The sequence below is a fragment of the Necator americanus genome, chromosome IV (genome assembly GCF_031761385.1).
Source record: "Necator americanus strain Aroian chromosome IV, whole genome shotgun sequence".
In the NCBI taxonomy this organism is placed as follows: Eukaryota; Metazoa; Nematoda; class Chromadorea; order Rhabditida; family Ancylostomatidae; genus Necator; species Necator americanus.
In genome coordinates this window covers 9,441,521-9,457,383 of record NC_087374.1, presented here as the reverse complement: position 1 = coordinate 9,457,383, position 15,863 = coordinate 9,441,521, and the positions used below count along the sequence as shown (strand labels likewise).

The following is a 15,863-nucleotide window of genomic DNA, read 5'->3' as shown; positions in this document are numbered from 1 at the left end:
TGGACTTATGTAAGAGAAATGAGCATTTGTAATTCATTAAAGTAATTTACGGACACTCTAATTATGTGGGAATGACTAAGATAAAAATAAAAGGATAAATAAAAATATATAAAACAAGAATGTATAAAATAAAAATATATAAGATAGAAAAAGTAGATAAAAGAAATAACAAATAAAATAGAATCAAAGAACTATTAGATAACTCAGATTGTGTTTCCCTCATTTTTTTCTGTACGAGAAACGATTACGGTGTGTTCACATGACGCTCTAAAGTAAATAACTAAGTACATAGCTCTAAAGAGTACATAAGTTATATGTGCCAAGTAGGATATGTGAGTACTAAATTACAAATGCTAGAGAAAGTGAATAACTAGACTAACAATGAAGACTTTTTCAAACAATTCCAGATAATATGTTGAATAATAGTGTGTACTGGATACTTCAATAAGTAGGTGCAGTTGAATCAGACGCAAATTCTTTAGAGCAGATTTATTTAATTAAACCACATGAAAGAAACAATGTAAAAATAGAGGAAACATATCACTTTTATCCTTATACATTTCTTTGGTAAGATGCTGTCAAAAAAAGGACATGGCCTTACTCTTTAAGATGTGAAAGTGTGTTTAACCAAACCTCATCGGAGGAATGAGAACGAAACGATGTCTCAAGCTTTTGGCTTTTAATTATTTAATTATTTTCAACCATCTAGTTGTTATTTTGCTGTTTTAATTACTTTAATATTTCATATAAAAAGAATAGGCAGATTGAGTGATTGAGTGTAACAACGTAACGCAAAAGTCAAGTCAAGAAGCTCAACTATAGTTGGAAGTTGAAATTTGTTCGGGTTTACACACAGGCACAATTTTTCGAGGCCGTTCAAAATTATTGTATGGATGGCAACATCCACACAGGCGCGATTCTGGACAGTGCTGAGGTATGAGCATGCGTAGATGTGAGAAAAGATAACCATACCTTAGACGCCTATACAGCAGAATCGCTGAAAAGGTGAAAATCGTTTGCAAGCCTGGAAAATGAGCTATTTCTATAACTCGTGGTAGTTTTCGTTGTCCTTTACACTCCAACGGTAATTGATGTTGTACATCATCGCAAAATGTTGGCTTCACAGATTCACCAAACCTTTGACTCCTGAATAGGTTATAAGTAAATGTACGTGTGAGTGGAGTACTGAAGTATGAGCTACGAAAGAAATACGAAGGCCTCGTGGCTGGCATTACAACAAATTTCTCCAGGAATTATGAGTTTGAAAGTCTTTAAAAGCCTTTAAAAGACTTTAAAAGTTTAAAAAAAAACCAGCAAAAAATCAACACTCTGTTCCTAAGATAAGACAATAGTACGACCCAGGTTCGACACCCCGCTGAGTCAAATTTTTGCAAAAGAGTGAGAAAATTGAAACCACTTGTGGAAGATAGAGAATTTAATTCTACGCAGTCTGCAGCAGTTTAAAAATGGATTCATTGAAATTTAATTACCAAAAAAGCTCGGTTTCTTTGCACATTATTAAGTGTGGGAGATCCCGAATAACTTCGTCATGAGAGGACCAGAAGAGAAATTTTAGGTAGTTTCCAGAGAAAAAGGTATGCCCTAGAAAATAGTCATATCTCCGTTTTTCCCACGTCCTTGTCTTCTTGGAATTTCTTGATGGAGAAATTTTGAAATTTCCGGACTTTTTTTCAGATTTGGCACATCTTAATTTTAAGAGAACCAGACGGTCTGGAAAGGAGAAATTTTGCATGGTTTCCTTTGTCCCTCTGTCCGAGTATACTAATGATTGTTTAATACGCCGTAACATTTTTCTGGAATTGGAAAACACGCCAAAATCCCAATATTCGCTCGCGCACCAGAAAGTGTGTAATCTTGAATAAAATTCAGTAACTCAGAGTAACTTAGCGCGAAGGAAACGATCTTTTAGTACATTGTACCCGAGAATCTTCTCTATCAGATGCTTCATCAGTCAATTTCCAGGACGTCGCCATTTTTCCAAATTTTTGATGATACAAATATGGAAAAAATGACATTTTTCCCATCGTTATCACAACAAAATTCCAAGATAACTAGGAGGTGGAAAAAACAGCAACATGACCATTTTATAGAGCAAATTTTTTCCTCTGAAAAACTACCTAAAATTTTTCATTTGGGGCTCTTATAACGAAGTTATTCGCAATCTCCCAGTCCTAACGATGTGCACAGAATCTGAATTTTTTTGGTCATTAAACTCCATTCAATCCAGAATCTTTTAAACTGCTTAAAACTACGTATAATTAGATTCTTTATCTTTTAGAACCGGTTTCAAGTTTACAGGTCCTTGCAAAGATTTCACTCAGCGGATGTTGATTTTTTTCTTTTGCTTTTTTTCGTCGTTCTTATCTGATTCGACCTATGCACCTGACTCTCTTCTTTATTTTTTGTCGTATTATGTGCTTTAATCAGTGTTTAAAAATATTCCGTAGATTTTCGAAAAATGGAATGGAAATGGAAATGTTTCAGCACCAATCCCTAACATTGCTTCATAAAATTTGCTTTTTCTACGACTTGGTGGTAATTCGCTTCTGTCTGGTACAGAATTCCACATTTTCCATTTGTTCCTCAGCTAATTTACGATTTTGGTTCTTGGAAACACACGAAATCCTAAATATATCGAGTTGACAGCGACCAGGAACTCTCGCATAAGCACTGGAGGAGAAGAAGAAGAAGAAAGAGAAGGGAGGAACCTTATTCGAGAGGATCACCACGCTTGACCCTGACCAAGCCCGTCCCGCAAGATTATAGGCAAAGTCAAGTACTAAGCCTTCTGGTCTCGCAACGAAAAGGCACCGTATCCCTTTCCCCACTGTCGAGCAGTCATATTTCCTTTCCTACTTCTGGTTTTTGATATTTTATTCGCTTCGTTTATTTCATGATTTTTAGGTTCCCAACTAGGATTCGTTTTGGTTACCATCTTAATGTGTCTTTCAACTAGTAGCATGGCTTAGTTTGGCTTCAACTCTTTTGTGTATAGCTCCTCATTTTTTAATTTTTGTTAGTATTGAAGTAAGTTTTGATCACACTGTTTTCTCTCTCCATAAAGGGTTTCTTTTGATTATTTGTACCGCAGGTATCTATCTTTTTTCTGTTGACGACATTTGAGATCAAAATGGTATTGTTTCAAAACGTTTCATAGGTATTGTTAAACTTTTCTGTATTTCAGGGTACCCCTAAACTTGAGTACGGTAGAAGATGGTAAGCACTTATTAGTAAGAATTTGGAGTAATTCTTCTATTGCCTGCTGCTTTCAGGGTATCGATATCAACCATAAACATGACCGTAAGGTCCGCAGAACAGCTCCAAAGAGCGAAGATCCGTATCTCAGGATTCTTGCCAAGGTAAGTACCTCTGATCGTCTCTGAATGTAGGACTCCCGTTTCCTCTTTTTTTTTACAACCTTTCATGTTTATTGTGATGATTCAACGCGCTCTCATTGCAGTTGTACACCTTCCTGGCTCGACGTACTGGCGAGAAGTTCAACAATATCATTATGAAGAGGTTGTTCATGTCGAGGCGATTCCGTGCACCTCTTTCTATTGCTCGTATCACCCGCATGCTGAAAAAAAAGGGGAACGCTGACAAAATTGTTGTCACCTGTGCAACAGTTACAGATGATGCTCGCCTTTATGAAGTCCCGAAGTTCACAGTAAGTTTCGAATTTCTTTTCATCTCGACTAATTTCTTTATACTGTTGTCAGCATGCTCAATCCGTCATGCTTTTCAACATAAAATGGACTTTCCTTTTAGGATCATCCCCTTTTTGTTTGTCGTCTGTTTCCTTCTTCTAGTTTTTTTTTTATATTCGTTTGTTTAAAAACGTTCAAATATGATGTTTTCCGAATGGAATTTGCATTCATATTTTTGAAACTGATTCTTTATGTTTCGTTTCTGTTGTGGAAAGAACTTTTTTTTGGTTTACTGCTCTAATCTTCCTTTTTATTAGACAAAGAGTTTGTTCGAGTTCGACCAAATTAGCCTATTTGTAGCCTTTTATACGCATGTATTGGCCATTTGTAGGCTCTACCTAGCGTTTGGTGTTTTTATAGGTCGGTCATTACCGTAGTCGAATACGAACTCTTTTTTTTTTGCCAATATGGGCAACGAAACCCTGTACTATGTTCTATAATCGGGTTTATAGAGAAATGTGACGTTTAGTTTGGGTTAAGTCAATGTTAATGATAATTACACGTTTATATTGCTGTTCTGGAAGTGGTGTGGTTTTATGGTATTTCGATCTTTTAGCGGGATCTGTTACCACCGAAGTATTTTTCGATGCCATATTTCCAAGTTGGTGCACTTTATGTAATAACGTAAACGAATTCATTATTAGAATAGTAGAATGTACATGAGTGCTTTTAGCACCAGCTCTCATCTTCAAGATTTTATACAGGGTTAAACTCATAGTTAAAACAACTGCTAAAGATATGTCTATAATGGTGCTAAAATTGTCACTGCCACAAAACCTGTATTTTGGAGATACTTTTGTAGTTTCCACCGAAATTTTTCCATATTAAGAAATTTTTGCGAAACCACTGCTTATTTGTGTTGTATGCAGGAATTCAAGACTGTGATTGTGATTATCCAATTGGGCTGTTTTGGTTTAATTCAAGTCTTAGTGTTTTCTTGTATCTGTTACTTCCAAGATCCTCTTCCACACGTTCTTAACTTGTGTTTATTTGGTGAGACGCTTCGCGTTAGCTGTATCACTTTTGGAGTTGTGTTAGAGTTGTTGCTTTTGAGTGGACAGGGCGCTAGCAATATCACACCAAAGGAATCTCCAATGTGAAGACAGTTATAAAAAACTTTTCAATCATACGTTTGAAATGCGTCATATCGAATGTTTCTACTCAAAATTTTTTCTTTAAATAGATTTCTTCAAAAAAAATTTATTTCTGTGTGGGTGGAAAGTGCTTTGGATTTGTTTTAGATTTTTTAATTTGATTGTTAGTACTCATATGGTTTGTTATTCAGCAGTTATTTGACTGCCATAGTTCGAAGTTAAATTCCGCAGAGGAGGATTTCTTCATCATTGATCTACTTTTCTCCAGCGACTTTAGTATCGCAGTTGAATGCAATTATTACTTTTGTTAGTTGCATCGGTTTTTTGGTGTGTTGTTCTTCTTTTCAATTTCCATCTTTATAGGTAGCTGCTTTGAAAGTTACCGATTCTGCTCGTGCACGCATTCTCAAGGCTGGAGGCGAAGTGATCACATTCGATCAGCTTGCTCTTCGCTCGCCCAAAGGAGAAAACACGCTCCTCATCCAAGTGAGTTCCTTTTATCAATTCACTCTACTCTTTTGTGCATTTTCTCTTTTTAGTTGTTTATTTTTTTAACAACCAAAGACAAGTTTACGGTGAGAGTATCACCACAGAAGGGAGGAAGGTTAGAAGTAACAGATGTGGGGCCCTGAGGGAAATAGAGAATGTGGTGATGATAGACAGCCGAGAATTCTCTCGCTTGAATTTTGTAAAACTGAGAAGAGCGCTTATACGTCCGTTCGTGCAACACAGACGGATAACAACTTCTAAGCTTATTTTGCAGATGAAACGTTGCGCATAGTTGCGTACCTGTTATGGAGGCTTTATCTTCCTTTTTTTGGAAACTAGATGTGAGGCGGACTTGAATCTTGACAGAATCCCCACCTATTCCTCACGCACCTTTTGGAAGCCATACGTTTACATAGCAACCTTTCCTCATATACTTGTGCATGGTGCACACTTTGGATAATAGCAGCGTTCAGGAGGGGTACTCATCCATGTAGTTTCATTTAGAGAGATCTCTCTTTCTTTTCCTATTTTCCCACTGGGAATCTCACACAATTCTGCTGCTGTAGTATCAAGATGCAACGATAAAACATCAGAACAGAGGGGTTTTTATAACTGTTGAAAACCTATTTTCTTCGTAAGTAGTGTATTTTTCGAAAGTTTATGAAAGTTAAAGATCGAACCACTTAGCCCATCCGCGGCTCTAATCCGTCAAGTTCAAATTCCGTATTTTGACTTTATTATTTTATTGGCTTCCGATGTACTTTCTGATGCACTTATCTTTTCTTAATGCTTGCAATATAATGAAGGTTTTTGTGACTGCAACCCCGTCTTTCATCGACTTAACTTCATGTACAATCACGAAACTTTCGGTGAATTCTATCCAATACCTTCTATTAGGTTGTTTTCTTAATATTTTTCTACCTTTTGAAAAAATAACGCTTGAATGCTAGGAATACCTTTTCTCCTCATAGGTGAGGTAAAAATTAGGTGGATCTGGAGACGGAGTTGCTGCCCGGCGACTAGACGGTCGATGCCAGAATATGCAAGCGGCAGTTCCGTTATCTGGCAGCCGCAATTTGAAAAAAAAACTATCTAGGCGTGCGTCGCATGTCGCTGCGGCCACTCGCTGCCAACTTGAGTACTAGCCTTTCAGCCTCTGGTCCCAGGGGATTGTACCTCTCCAAAGAAGATGGAACACTGTGAGAGACGCTCATGTTAAATACATACATGAAGTGTTACTTTTCTCTTTTTCTAATTTTGGAAATTATGTGGGGTAGAAGGCTTTATGCAGTTGTTGCGAAAAGCACGGATTTCCTCTATGTTATGAATATCAGTATTTGCTATATCTTACTGACGAACCTCCTATACTGATTGTAAACATTTTGAAATTGGTTAGCATCAAACAGGCGGAGTGTGACAAGTTTTAAATTTGGTATGAGGCAACGTTGCTAACGTGACAGCGCCTACGCATTGCGGAAAACTGAAGTAGTTGAAGTCTTAGTGCTGTATTTTGACGATGCCTCCAAAACGGTCGGACATATATGAACGATGCCATTTGACTACATATATGAATATGTAGTCAAATGGCATCATTCGTTAATTAACAAGTTTCTATTTTCATGGCTTTAAACGCCTAGAGGAGCACATTATATTACGCAATCAAGAATATGAGGAAGAAAATACCCGGTACCTGAGTAATTGCATGCTTTCTGTCATACATTCTTAACAGTTTCTATTCATGGTAGATTATTAATGTTGATAGTATATCCAGGAATAATTTCTTTTTACGAAATTGACAACTTCCAGTGAAAACAGCTTGAGATCCCAACAGTTTTCCAAGAAAGTTTTGGAGGCGCTTTGTTGACGGAACATGGGTCTAATGTTTTATTTTAAAAATTAACATTTTGAATATGATAACGAAATTTCTTTGCTTATTTGAGCATTCTGTGTTTGACTTTTATAGAAGAAAAAAATGGGCTACATATTGCTTAGATGTTTTCTTCATTCGTTTGCGGTTGTATACTTTATAAACTTAGTTGAAGCCGGCTGATTTCCAAGTGACCTCCATTTTTAAATCGACTACACGATACGGCAACATGTTGTTCCGCCATTTTTAACTCAAGCAAGTTAATTCGGTATGGGAACTAGCTCTGCTCAAATCTTGAAATGTCCCAAGTATTTCTCAAGTGTCGTTCTCGCAGGTGGGCAAAAGTTAACTTAGCACATTCTGGGTTATGACATCTTAGTGAAACTCTCCTTTATGTCTTTTGCTCCTAAAAAAACCTAGACTTTAATTTAGAAGTCCCAGACAAACTTCTTCTAGTGTAAGGTGAGTGTACTTCTTCTCCGCTAAACGTGAATGGTGTCTCCATTCACGTTAGAGGCTTTTGGGGATTTTGTTGATTGAGCTTGTTCGATATTGTCCTATGCTTTTGTACACGGTCATAGTTATTGGCTGGTGTGAGAGAATGGAATGAACAAAAAAAACTTACTAAAAGTTACGTTTTGAAACGCACCGCATTGTCGATGCCTTTTCATACTTATTCATTGTATTGAACGTATTAATCACTCACATAGTTGTGTTTGGAAGAAAATCTCACCAGACTAGTTTAAAAATGCATACTATTGGTTATTTGCACAGCGAATTAATCTCATATATTTGTTAAATAACCGTTTGGGTGAATATAATTAGTGGATGTTCTTTCAGGGACCCCGTAAGGCTCGTGAGGCTGAGAAACACTTCGGTCCAGCTCCGGGAGTCCCACACAGCCACACCAAGCCCTACGTTCGTTCGAAAGGCCGCAAGTTCGAGCGTGCTCGTGGTCGAAGAGCTTCTCGTGGATACAAAGCTTAAACTGTTCTGTTGTTCTTTTTTTGTTGCAAATTACTCTGCTGGCATTTTACATGTCGGTTGGTAATAAAATATTGTTTATAAGATATTTTGTCAACTTCTTCATAACTCAAACGTTTTGATGAGGGGTCCTGAGGTTCTTATCCGTAAACCTATTAACCTGTGTTTCTTTTGTGTTCGATGGTTTTTAGATGTCAATTTAACTGACATCGTTCTTTGTGTGTGCAGGCGTGTCGGCGCTGTTGTTGTTGGTCCTCATAGCTACGTGGCACCGTCTCTATGGAAGGGCTTGCCACGCATTCACCTTCTAGCAGCACGGTTCTTGCCTACGCATTCTGGCTTCCTTCTCTTATCACTGTTCCTGTGTCATATTCGGGATGGTGTTTACACAGTTATCTGAAGCGTTCTAAAATCTCCCTTCCAAGTGTGCTACAGATCGCTATCAACCAACTCAAGTGAAAATCTGGCTGTTCCTGGCGTTTGTTTTTGACTGTTGATTTCTCTTAACTACCGAAATCTCTGGGTAAACGTTTAAACTGAGCTTCTTTTACCGGTCTTCATCTGTCTTTTTAACGTAAATTAGAAATACCAACAAAGTAGTGTGATTATGATTGATCGGACTGATTAGTTTATGTTCATTGTACAAGTGGTACGTGACTTCAATGAACTCACGTACGCAGCGACCGAGATGACACGCTTTTCATGGTCGGTCAGTTTGAGTGCAGGTCGTGCGTTGCAGCGTTTTAACCATCGCATTGCAAAAAACCAAATTGTTGGGACGTATCACTGTAGAAATAGCTTGGAGCGCGACAAGAATACAATAGTATTCATTCAACATCACTGAACATGTTAATAATATCCTTGATAGAGAAGAGGACGGATTTTCTTTAAGACTGAAAAGGTTTACACACAACGTAGCTTATTTTCGGTTCCATACATGTGGAAGATTGTTCTCATATGTGTTTCGGAGTTTACGTCTACATAATTCTTGCTGCTTCAATGATATGTTAACATTTCAGGACTCGAGGTCGCGTAAGCGGAATATTAGGGAATGTGAAAGTTTTCACTATAAGTATTGTGTTAAATATTACGATCGCACACATATAACGTGTACATCAATCTATATCTATTATAGTAACCCGAAAAGATATATGTGGGCCAATTTACAACAACGCAAGACCACTTTCATTCTCATCTGCACGTTGTTCACCACGGTGGGGCGGTATTTGACCACAAGGTTACGCTCGCAAGACAAATTGAGAGCTGAACTGTTCGACTCGATGCTTCATTACCCGAAATTGTAAATATAAAGTGTTTGTTATTCTATCATTGCTTTGATAACATTTTAGGAATGGGCTTAAGCCGATATGTCAGTCGACGGTATATTAGTCTATTGAAATATGTAATTGCTATCGGGTGTTTCTATATAGTTTATGGTTTCTTTTTTGCGCCTGGAATTAGAACAGCGAAGGAGTTCAGAATAATAGGAAGAGCCGATAGTAAGTCAATGAACGTAGCTGTGTCGCCTAGCAAATACCACTATTACTGTTTTGCAGGGGTTGGCGAAGAAGGTCATAATGCTGCTCAACATGGTGAACCATCCATTGAGGATCCTTTTCTGAAGTATCGTGGGAAGCGGAAAGTTGTGAGGAGTTTGTAGTGATTTTCTTTTCTTTCTGGTTAGTGAGTTTTTTTTTCTTTTAGAACTGGGAAGACGTGGATGCTTACAAAGCCGATCAAGCACGCGTTGGTCCAGGAGAACAAGGTCGCCCCGTCACACTTCCAAAAGATCCTAGTGTCGAAAGAGAAGCTGTGAGTAATTGGTTTGAGAAAAAAATGTAGTTGAGTTGTTGAGGGAGGGGAAGGGGCACTCGGTGGCTCTTTATTTTTGTAAGTAAATAACTAAATCAGTGGAGGCCCTAAGACCTAAGCAGATCGAGCTGAGAAGCGAGCTAGAGGATCTATGACATGTAAGCTAAAGTTACTAAGAGAAAAAAAATAAAAGTAGTATAAACGGTCCAGAAATAAATATTATTTATTTGTGAACAATTATGGGTTAACACTATCGTTGATGTTTTTCAGTTGGCATTATACAAAGCAAATGGTTATAACGCCTACATTTCCGATTTAATACCATTGAATCGTTCTATGAAAGATATTCGTCACGAAGGATGTAAAAGAATGGAGTATAATTCACAACTCCCCACTGTTTCAGTGATTTTTCCCTTCCATGAAGAGGTAATAAATTAATTAATGTAATCTACTGCCGTATTTTCCTGTGAAAAGTTTTGTTTATTTTTTCCTAACGAAAGTGATCCTTTTCTGTTTACAGCATAACTCCACATTGCTGCGTTCGGTGTACTCCATTATGGACCGTTCTCCTAAGGAATTACTTAAGGAAATAATACTGGTTGACGACTTTAGCGAGAAGCCATTCCTAAAGAAACCTTTAGAGGATTTTTTGAAGCGCAATCACCTTGATAAACTCGTAAAAGTAGTCCGGACCAAGTAAGTTTGAGCAGTGCTGTAGTTTTCAGCACGATTACTTCTAAACAAATTAACTGAGTAACGTTTTTTTTTAAATTTAGCTGGTCACAAAATTACTTCAGAAAAGAGAGGATTTGGAATCACTCAGCAAATTGACCAAGTAGTAGATGTTTTCTTGGATCTTTTTTTATTATGGTATAGGGATATGTTCAGAAGCAGAGAAGGACTTATTCGTGCGCGGCAACTTGGCGCCGAGCAAGCTACGGGAGAGGTACTCATCTTCTTAGATGCTCATTCAGAAGCAAATTACAACTGGTTGCCGCCTTTATTAGATCCCATTGTCGAAGATTACAGGTAATTGCTCTGTTAATCAAAATTTCAGCGGTCTTAATAATTTAGTTTTGTATTGTCTATCACGAAAACTTCATCATCAGGAGTACAATTGGAACTCGCCCAGCGGCACATAATGATGATAGTTTCAGAACTGTTGTATGTCCTTTTGTTGATGTGATCGACTGCGAGACCTACGAAATTCGACCTCAAGATAATGGTGCTAGAGGTAAGTAGTTCTTTCATATTATCTTCATCTGCTGCACTCTTTCGATTTTAGAAAGAGACCCTCTCGACTGTACCTTATTTTGTTATATTTCGTGATGTTACTTCTATCTTAAACTTACTTTTTTTTTTGAGAAACGATAGGCCATAGCTGTCACAACCCACAACTAGAAGAAATGAGTCTAAACCATTTCTGATGGTTGAGACTTTCTGGTGGTTGTGGAATTATTCGTGAGCGAAAGAGGTCATATTTGGACACAAAAAGAGTCAACCATTTTTAGTATTCGAGATATAGCATTTTCTTTTGAATTCCATATACCCTCCATTGCTCTTACGATTTCCTCCTACAGGTCAGTAGATGCTTCGATATTTCATGTTGTTTTTTTTAAATGTTTTCCATCCTTAATTTTATTCGATGCCCCCCATGCACGAACCTCACGAGAAGCATCCATGACAGTAACACTTCAATTAAATGCAGAAAGCAAGTTCTCTGTAAAATGCCTTATTTCATCCACTTGAAATTCCATTTTCATTCAAAAATCTGTGAAATTAGAAAGCGATCAAGACGTACTATCTTATAAAGCACAAGCACCTCTTTTGAATAATGTAAATCATTTTGGCAATGTATTCTACTTCCGTGTGCATCTTTTTCAAACCTGAGGAAAAGAAAGCTCGTAAATTATTCCTCAACACTACTGCACTGCAATCGGCTTCAACTTTCACGAACTGATGGAAATTGTTATTCCTCTTATTGTCTGAAAAATGGCAATACCACAAAAAAGGGACCAAAGTTTGAAATAGAAAGATGAAATATTTCTTAAAAAGATGAGTGCTCTCATCAGTGAGATAGTTTCTGGAACTTGGCATGCACTTTTTTTAAAGTTTGTTGTAATATAATCAAAAGATGACCACTGCATATCTTTTTCAAATTGCATGGGTTTTCATTAATACTCAGTGATGTTTATTTCAAATGCCTCTACTGTATATATATATTGTGCCATGATAAACCCCGTGCCATGGATTATGTTCGCGGTAGGCTTTCTTGTGAAAAATCATTAAGAAGGAAAACACGCTTAGGTGAATGACTTAGCCGCAAGTTCTTTTTGTCTATATCTCCGTTCTTATCCGATCAATTTCGTGTGTTCTGTTGCGTTTGTAACTTTCGTTCTGCACTCTGACCTGTTGGTGTAGTGATATTGCTGTTTACAACCACTTATGAGTTGGGTCATTCTAAACACTGACGTGCGTAGCACTTTCGAGGAAGTGTAATCTGTTCAGAAAACAAGTTTTGCAACAGTTTTCCTAAGAATACCCAATAATTCAGTTCTTCACTTCTCCGAGTGACCGATAAATACGCTTCCAACGAAGCGCAAAATTAAATCATTGCTCTTTTTTCCGACCGATTGACATCTAATTCTAATTTTAAGTCTCATTTAGCGGAAAGTAGCTTAAAGCATGCTATAATCGTCAGTTCGGAGATGTTTTTTCTTTCCAAATGTTGGCTTATTCTCTTGAATCGTTCTTGACATAATAGGTTGTCAGAGAGTTATTCTCACCACAACAGTAAAGGTGCGCTAAAGTAAAGCAACAAACATTAAGGCAACATGTAGTTGTGAAGGCAAACAACATAATTTATCTTGTACAGCACATTGGCACATGTTATCCCCGTCAATTATGAGTAGTCTTTTCCATAATTTATGCAATTCAAAATTTAAGAGCTTCTGTCTTATAAAGAGAGAAATTCTAGCGGAAAGTCCTTTATGGCCATTTTTGATTAAACACTCATGAGAAGAAAAGGTAATGAATAGTGCTATGCGTTCGACTTCCATTCGAAATTATTTCAGCTACTCTCTCCCCATCAGAAAACTATTGCCTGGAAATTTCCGTCGTTTCTGTCTTGCCCTAATATGTGTAGAAACGTCAACAGTTCACTTGAGTACCCATTGAATGGGCTCTCACTGGTAAATTTGCGGACCATCCGCAGAGTTTTTGATGCACGAGGTTTTGGTACTTGTCGTACTGGTCGTATTAACAGCAGAATGAACGGGACCTAGATCCAATTGGTCCCGATGTTCTTTTTTTTTAAGCATCCTGTTTTTCTAAATCCTTTACATTAGTTAGGACATCCTAATTGCAAGCTTAAAGAAAGTACTAGAAAGGAAGAAATGAACTATGTTGACCGTATATATTTATTTAACAGGTTCATTCGATTGGTCTTTCAACTACAAAAGATTGCCTTTAACGAAAAAGGACCGTGAGAATCCCACAAAACCGTTTCCAAGTCCTGTGATGGCGGGAGGATACTTTGCCATATCAACAAAATGGTTTTGGGAACTTGGCGGTTACGATGATGGTCTCGATATTTGGGGCGGTGAACAGTACGAGTTGAGCTTCAAGGTATGAATTAACGACATTAAAACTGAACTATATGAAATTTCTGTTCTGTCTAGGTATGGCAGTGTCACGGCCGAATGGTGGATGCACCATGTTCTCGTGTTGCGCACATATATCGTTGTAAATATATGCCATTCAAGAATGGAGGGAAAGGTGACTTTGTCAGCCGAAACTACAAACGAGTTGCTGAGGTACGTCATCCTAATACTTGTCACCGTAACACTATTCAAGTAACTATAGGTCTGGATGGATGAGTATAAACACAACCTTTATAATCACCGTCCAGGCGTTTCGGACGCTGATACTGGTAAGATAACTTGGATTCTCTTCTTTTACAGTAATCTTTTTCTACTTTTTTATTTGCAAGGTGACCTTTCCAAGCAAAAAGCGGTGCGAGAGCGTCTGAAATGTAAGTCATTCGATTGGTTTATGAAAGAAATAGCCTTCGATCAAGACAAGTACTACCCAGCCGTGGAGCCTAAACCGTCTGCGAGTGGTATGTTTTACACATGTTTCATATATGCATTCTCCTACACGTTATTCATGAAGTGATCCTGGAAAGTGCGTTCCAAATGTTCACAAAAAGAACTCATTTAGGGGAGCTTCGAAACAAGGGATCTAATTTGTGTATTGACACTCAGTTCAAACAGGCCAATCAACGATTTGGATTGCGGAAATGCATGAGCGATGATCCGAACTCAGAAGGAGAACAGGTAAAATTTGCTTAGTAATTTCTGCCTTGTCTAATGTTCCTTGGACTGTGTTTATCAGAATCTTCGGCTTACTCGTTGGCACGACATACGACCAGAAGGACGTACTGTGTGTTTCGATTCGTCTAGGTCTGACGACAAGGCTCCTGTCGTATTGTTTGATTGGTTAGTTTTCAGAAAGGCCTTACCTTTTGCTCACGAATCACTATATTGTTTAGTCACAGCATGAAGGGTAACCAATTATTCAAGTACCGGACGGAAACTCAAATGATCTTTCACCCTGTAAGCAAATTACAGTTTTCCTAGCACTGGTCTCATATAGAAAAAGGATTATCAGTGCCGTGCTCTTTATGCTAAATTTAGGTGTCTGGGCAGTGTTTATCTGCTGAGCCAGATGGATCAGGTTTCGTTTTCATGCGGAAGTGCGACGAAAACTCTCCTACTCAAAAATGGGTATGGCAGGTAAGAAAGAGGTGCCTACCTATGTAATGGCATTGATGAGTGTTTCCATTTGAACAGGTTCTTGACAAACAGCTACTGGATGAGCGACAAAAGGCAGAGCCTAACGAATTTGAATAACTGTCCAATTGCCTGTTATGTGAACGAGAGGTGGAGTATTGATTTACACTCTTACATTTACAATGGACAGCCATAGTTAGTTCTTTTCATATAGAATTTTCAGTTTTCTTTCAGAAAAGAAAGGAACCATCCGTTTCGAAATGAAACGATTGGATCGTTAAATATTGTCAAACATTTCAAAGTGATGTATTCATATTCCTGCAATCTTGCGAGCATGGAGTTGTTTTAGTGTTTTCACAGATATGACTTCAAGTTATTCGTGAAATCTGTTGCGCAATTTAACAAAAAAAGTCTGCTAGGCCGTTTGAACTACCACGGTATTTCATGTGTTCAGATTTTCAACTCCTTGCAGCTAATCTTGAGATACAAAACTTTTGTCGAGTGGTAGAGATCAGATGGGCGCCTGTATAGTCAGGTGTCTAAGATTCCGGTCTCTGGTACCATCGATTCTTATCGATGAACCAACAATCATTTTTTTTAAACGATATAGAACAGGAGAATAAGGTTCACATATACTTCCTTTCAGAATGAATGCGTGTTTCAGCATCATCGGATGGCTACACAAACGCAACGAAATAGCGTTCTGTTGATTTTTCGTTGATAAGAACATATTTGGTATTTCATGTAGCATTCCTTCTGTTCCAATTTTCATTCATTCCAAAGGGTTGACTTCTTTGTTTTTTTTTTCTCTTCTTTGACAGAGCTTTGCCAAGAAATAACTTTCATTACGGTAGTTAACATTCCTCGGTGTCTTCTTTGCACTTCAACGGAAATATTAAATCACTTATATAACTTCTATTATAATCAGGGTTCTGCGAGTTGTTGTCCGCGTAATTTCGTACGCTTTGTTGTTTGTGTATTTTTGAGAAATGTATTTTGATTATGAAGGATAAATATGCTCACAATGAAATGGTTAATCGCAAAGAGATCAATGGAAAAATCACGTTACATAGAAAACAGGAGAGATTTTTTTAAT

General features: G+C 37.7%; 2 protein-coding genes across 4 annotated transcripts; both read left to right on the top strand.

Annotated features, from left to right (window-relative positions):
• Window positions 1-889: 889 nt before the first annotated feature.
• On the top strand, window positions 890-8,165 carry RB195_000759 (uncharacterized protein; the record flags this gene model as incomplete). 2 transcript variants are annotated; one of them, XM_064197263.1, is made up of 5 exons in its annotated part: window positions 890-934; window positions 3,294-3,380; window positions 3,482-3,688; window positions 5,186-5,308; window positions 8,019-8,165. In XM_064197263.1, the coding sequence occupies 5 exons, from the start codon at window positions 890-892 to the stop codon at window positions 8,163-8,165; spliced, it is 609 nt and encodes a 202-aa protein (XP_064053144.1). The 2 variants fall into 2 exon arrangements, with proteins under 2 accessions (XP_064053144.1, XP_013296741.1); XM_013441287.2 differs by lacking the exon at window positions 890-934 and adding an exon at window positions 3,235-3,237.
• Window positions 8,166-8,793: 628 nt separating this feature from the next.
• Window positions 8,794-14,887, top strand: RB195_000758 (uncharacterized protein; the record flags this gene model as incomplete). 2 transcript variants are annotated; one of them, XM_064197262.1, is made up of 19 exons in its annotated part: window positions 8,794-8,867; window positions 9,298-9,462; window positions 9,512-9,531; window positions 9,593-9,661; window positions 9,719-9,807; window positions 9,867-9,974; window positions 10,245-10,400; window positions 10,495-10,670; window positions 10,863-11,003; window positions 11,132-11,208; window positions 13,405-13,601; window positions 13,655-13,789; window positions 13,839-13,905; window positions 13,966-14,094; window positions 14,196-14,311; window positions 14,370-14,473; window positions 14,527-14,590; window positions 14,672-14,770; window positions 14,828-14,887. In XM_064197262.1, 19 exons carry the CDS (start codon window positions 8,794-8,796, stop codon window positions 14,885-14,887), a joined length of 2,046 nt encoding a protein of 681 aa, XP_064053142.1. The 2 variants fall into 2 exon arrangements, with proteins under 2 accessions (XP_064053142.1, XP_064053143.1); XM_064197261.1 differs by lacking the exons at window positions 8,794-8,867; window positions 9,298-9,462 and having other exon boundaries at window positions 9,514-9,661.
• Between the last annotated feature and the right edge of the window lie 976 nt (window positions 14,888-15,863).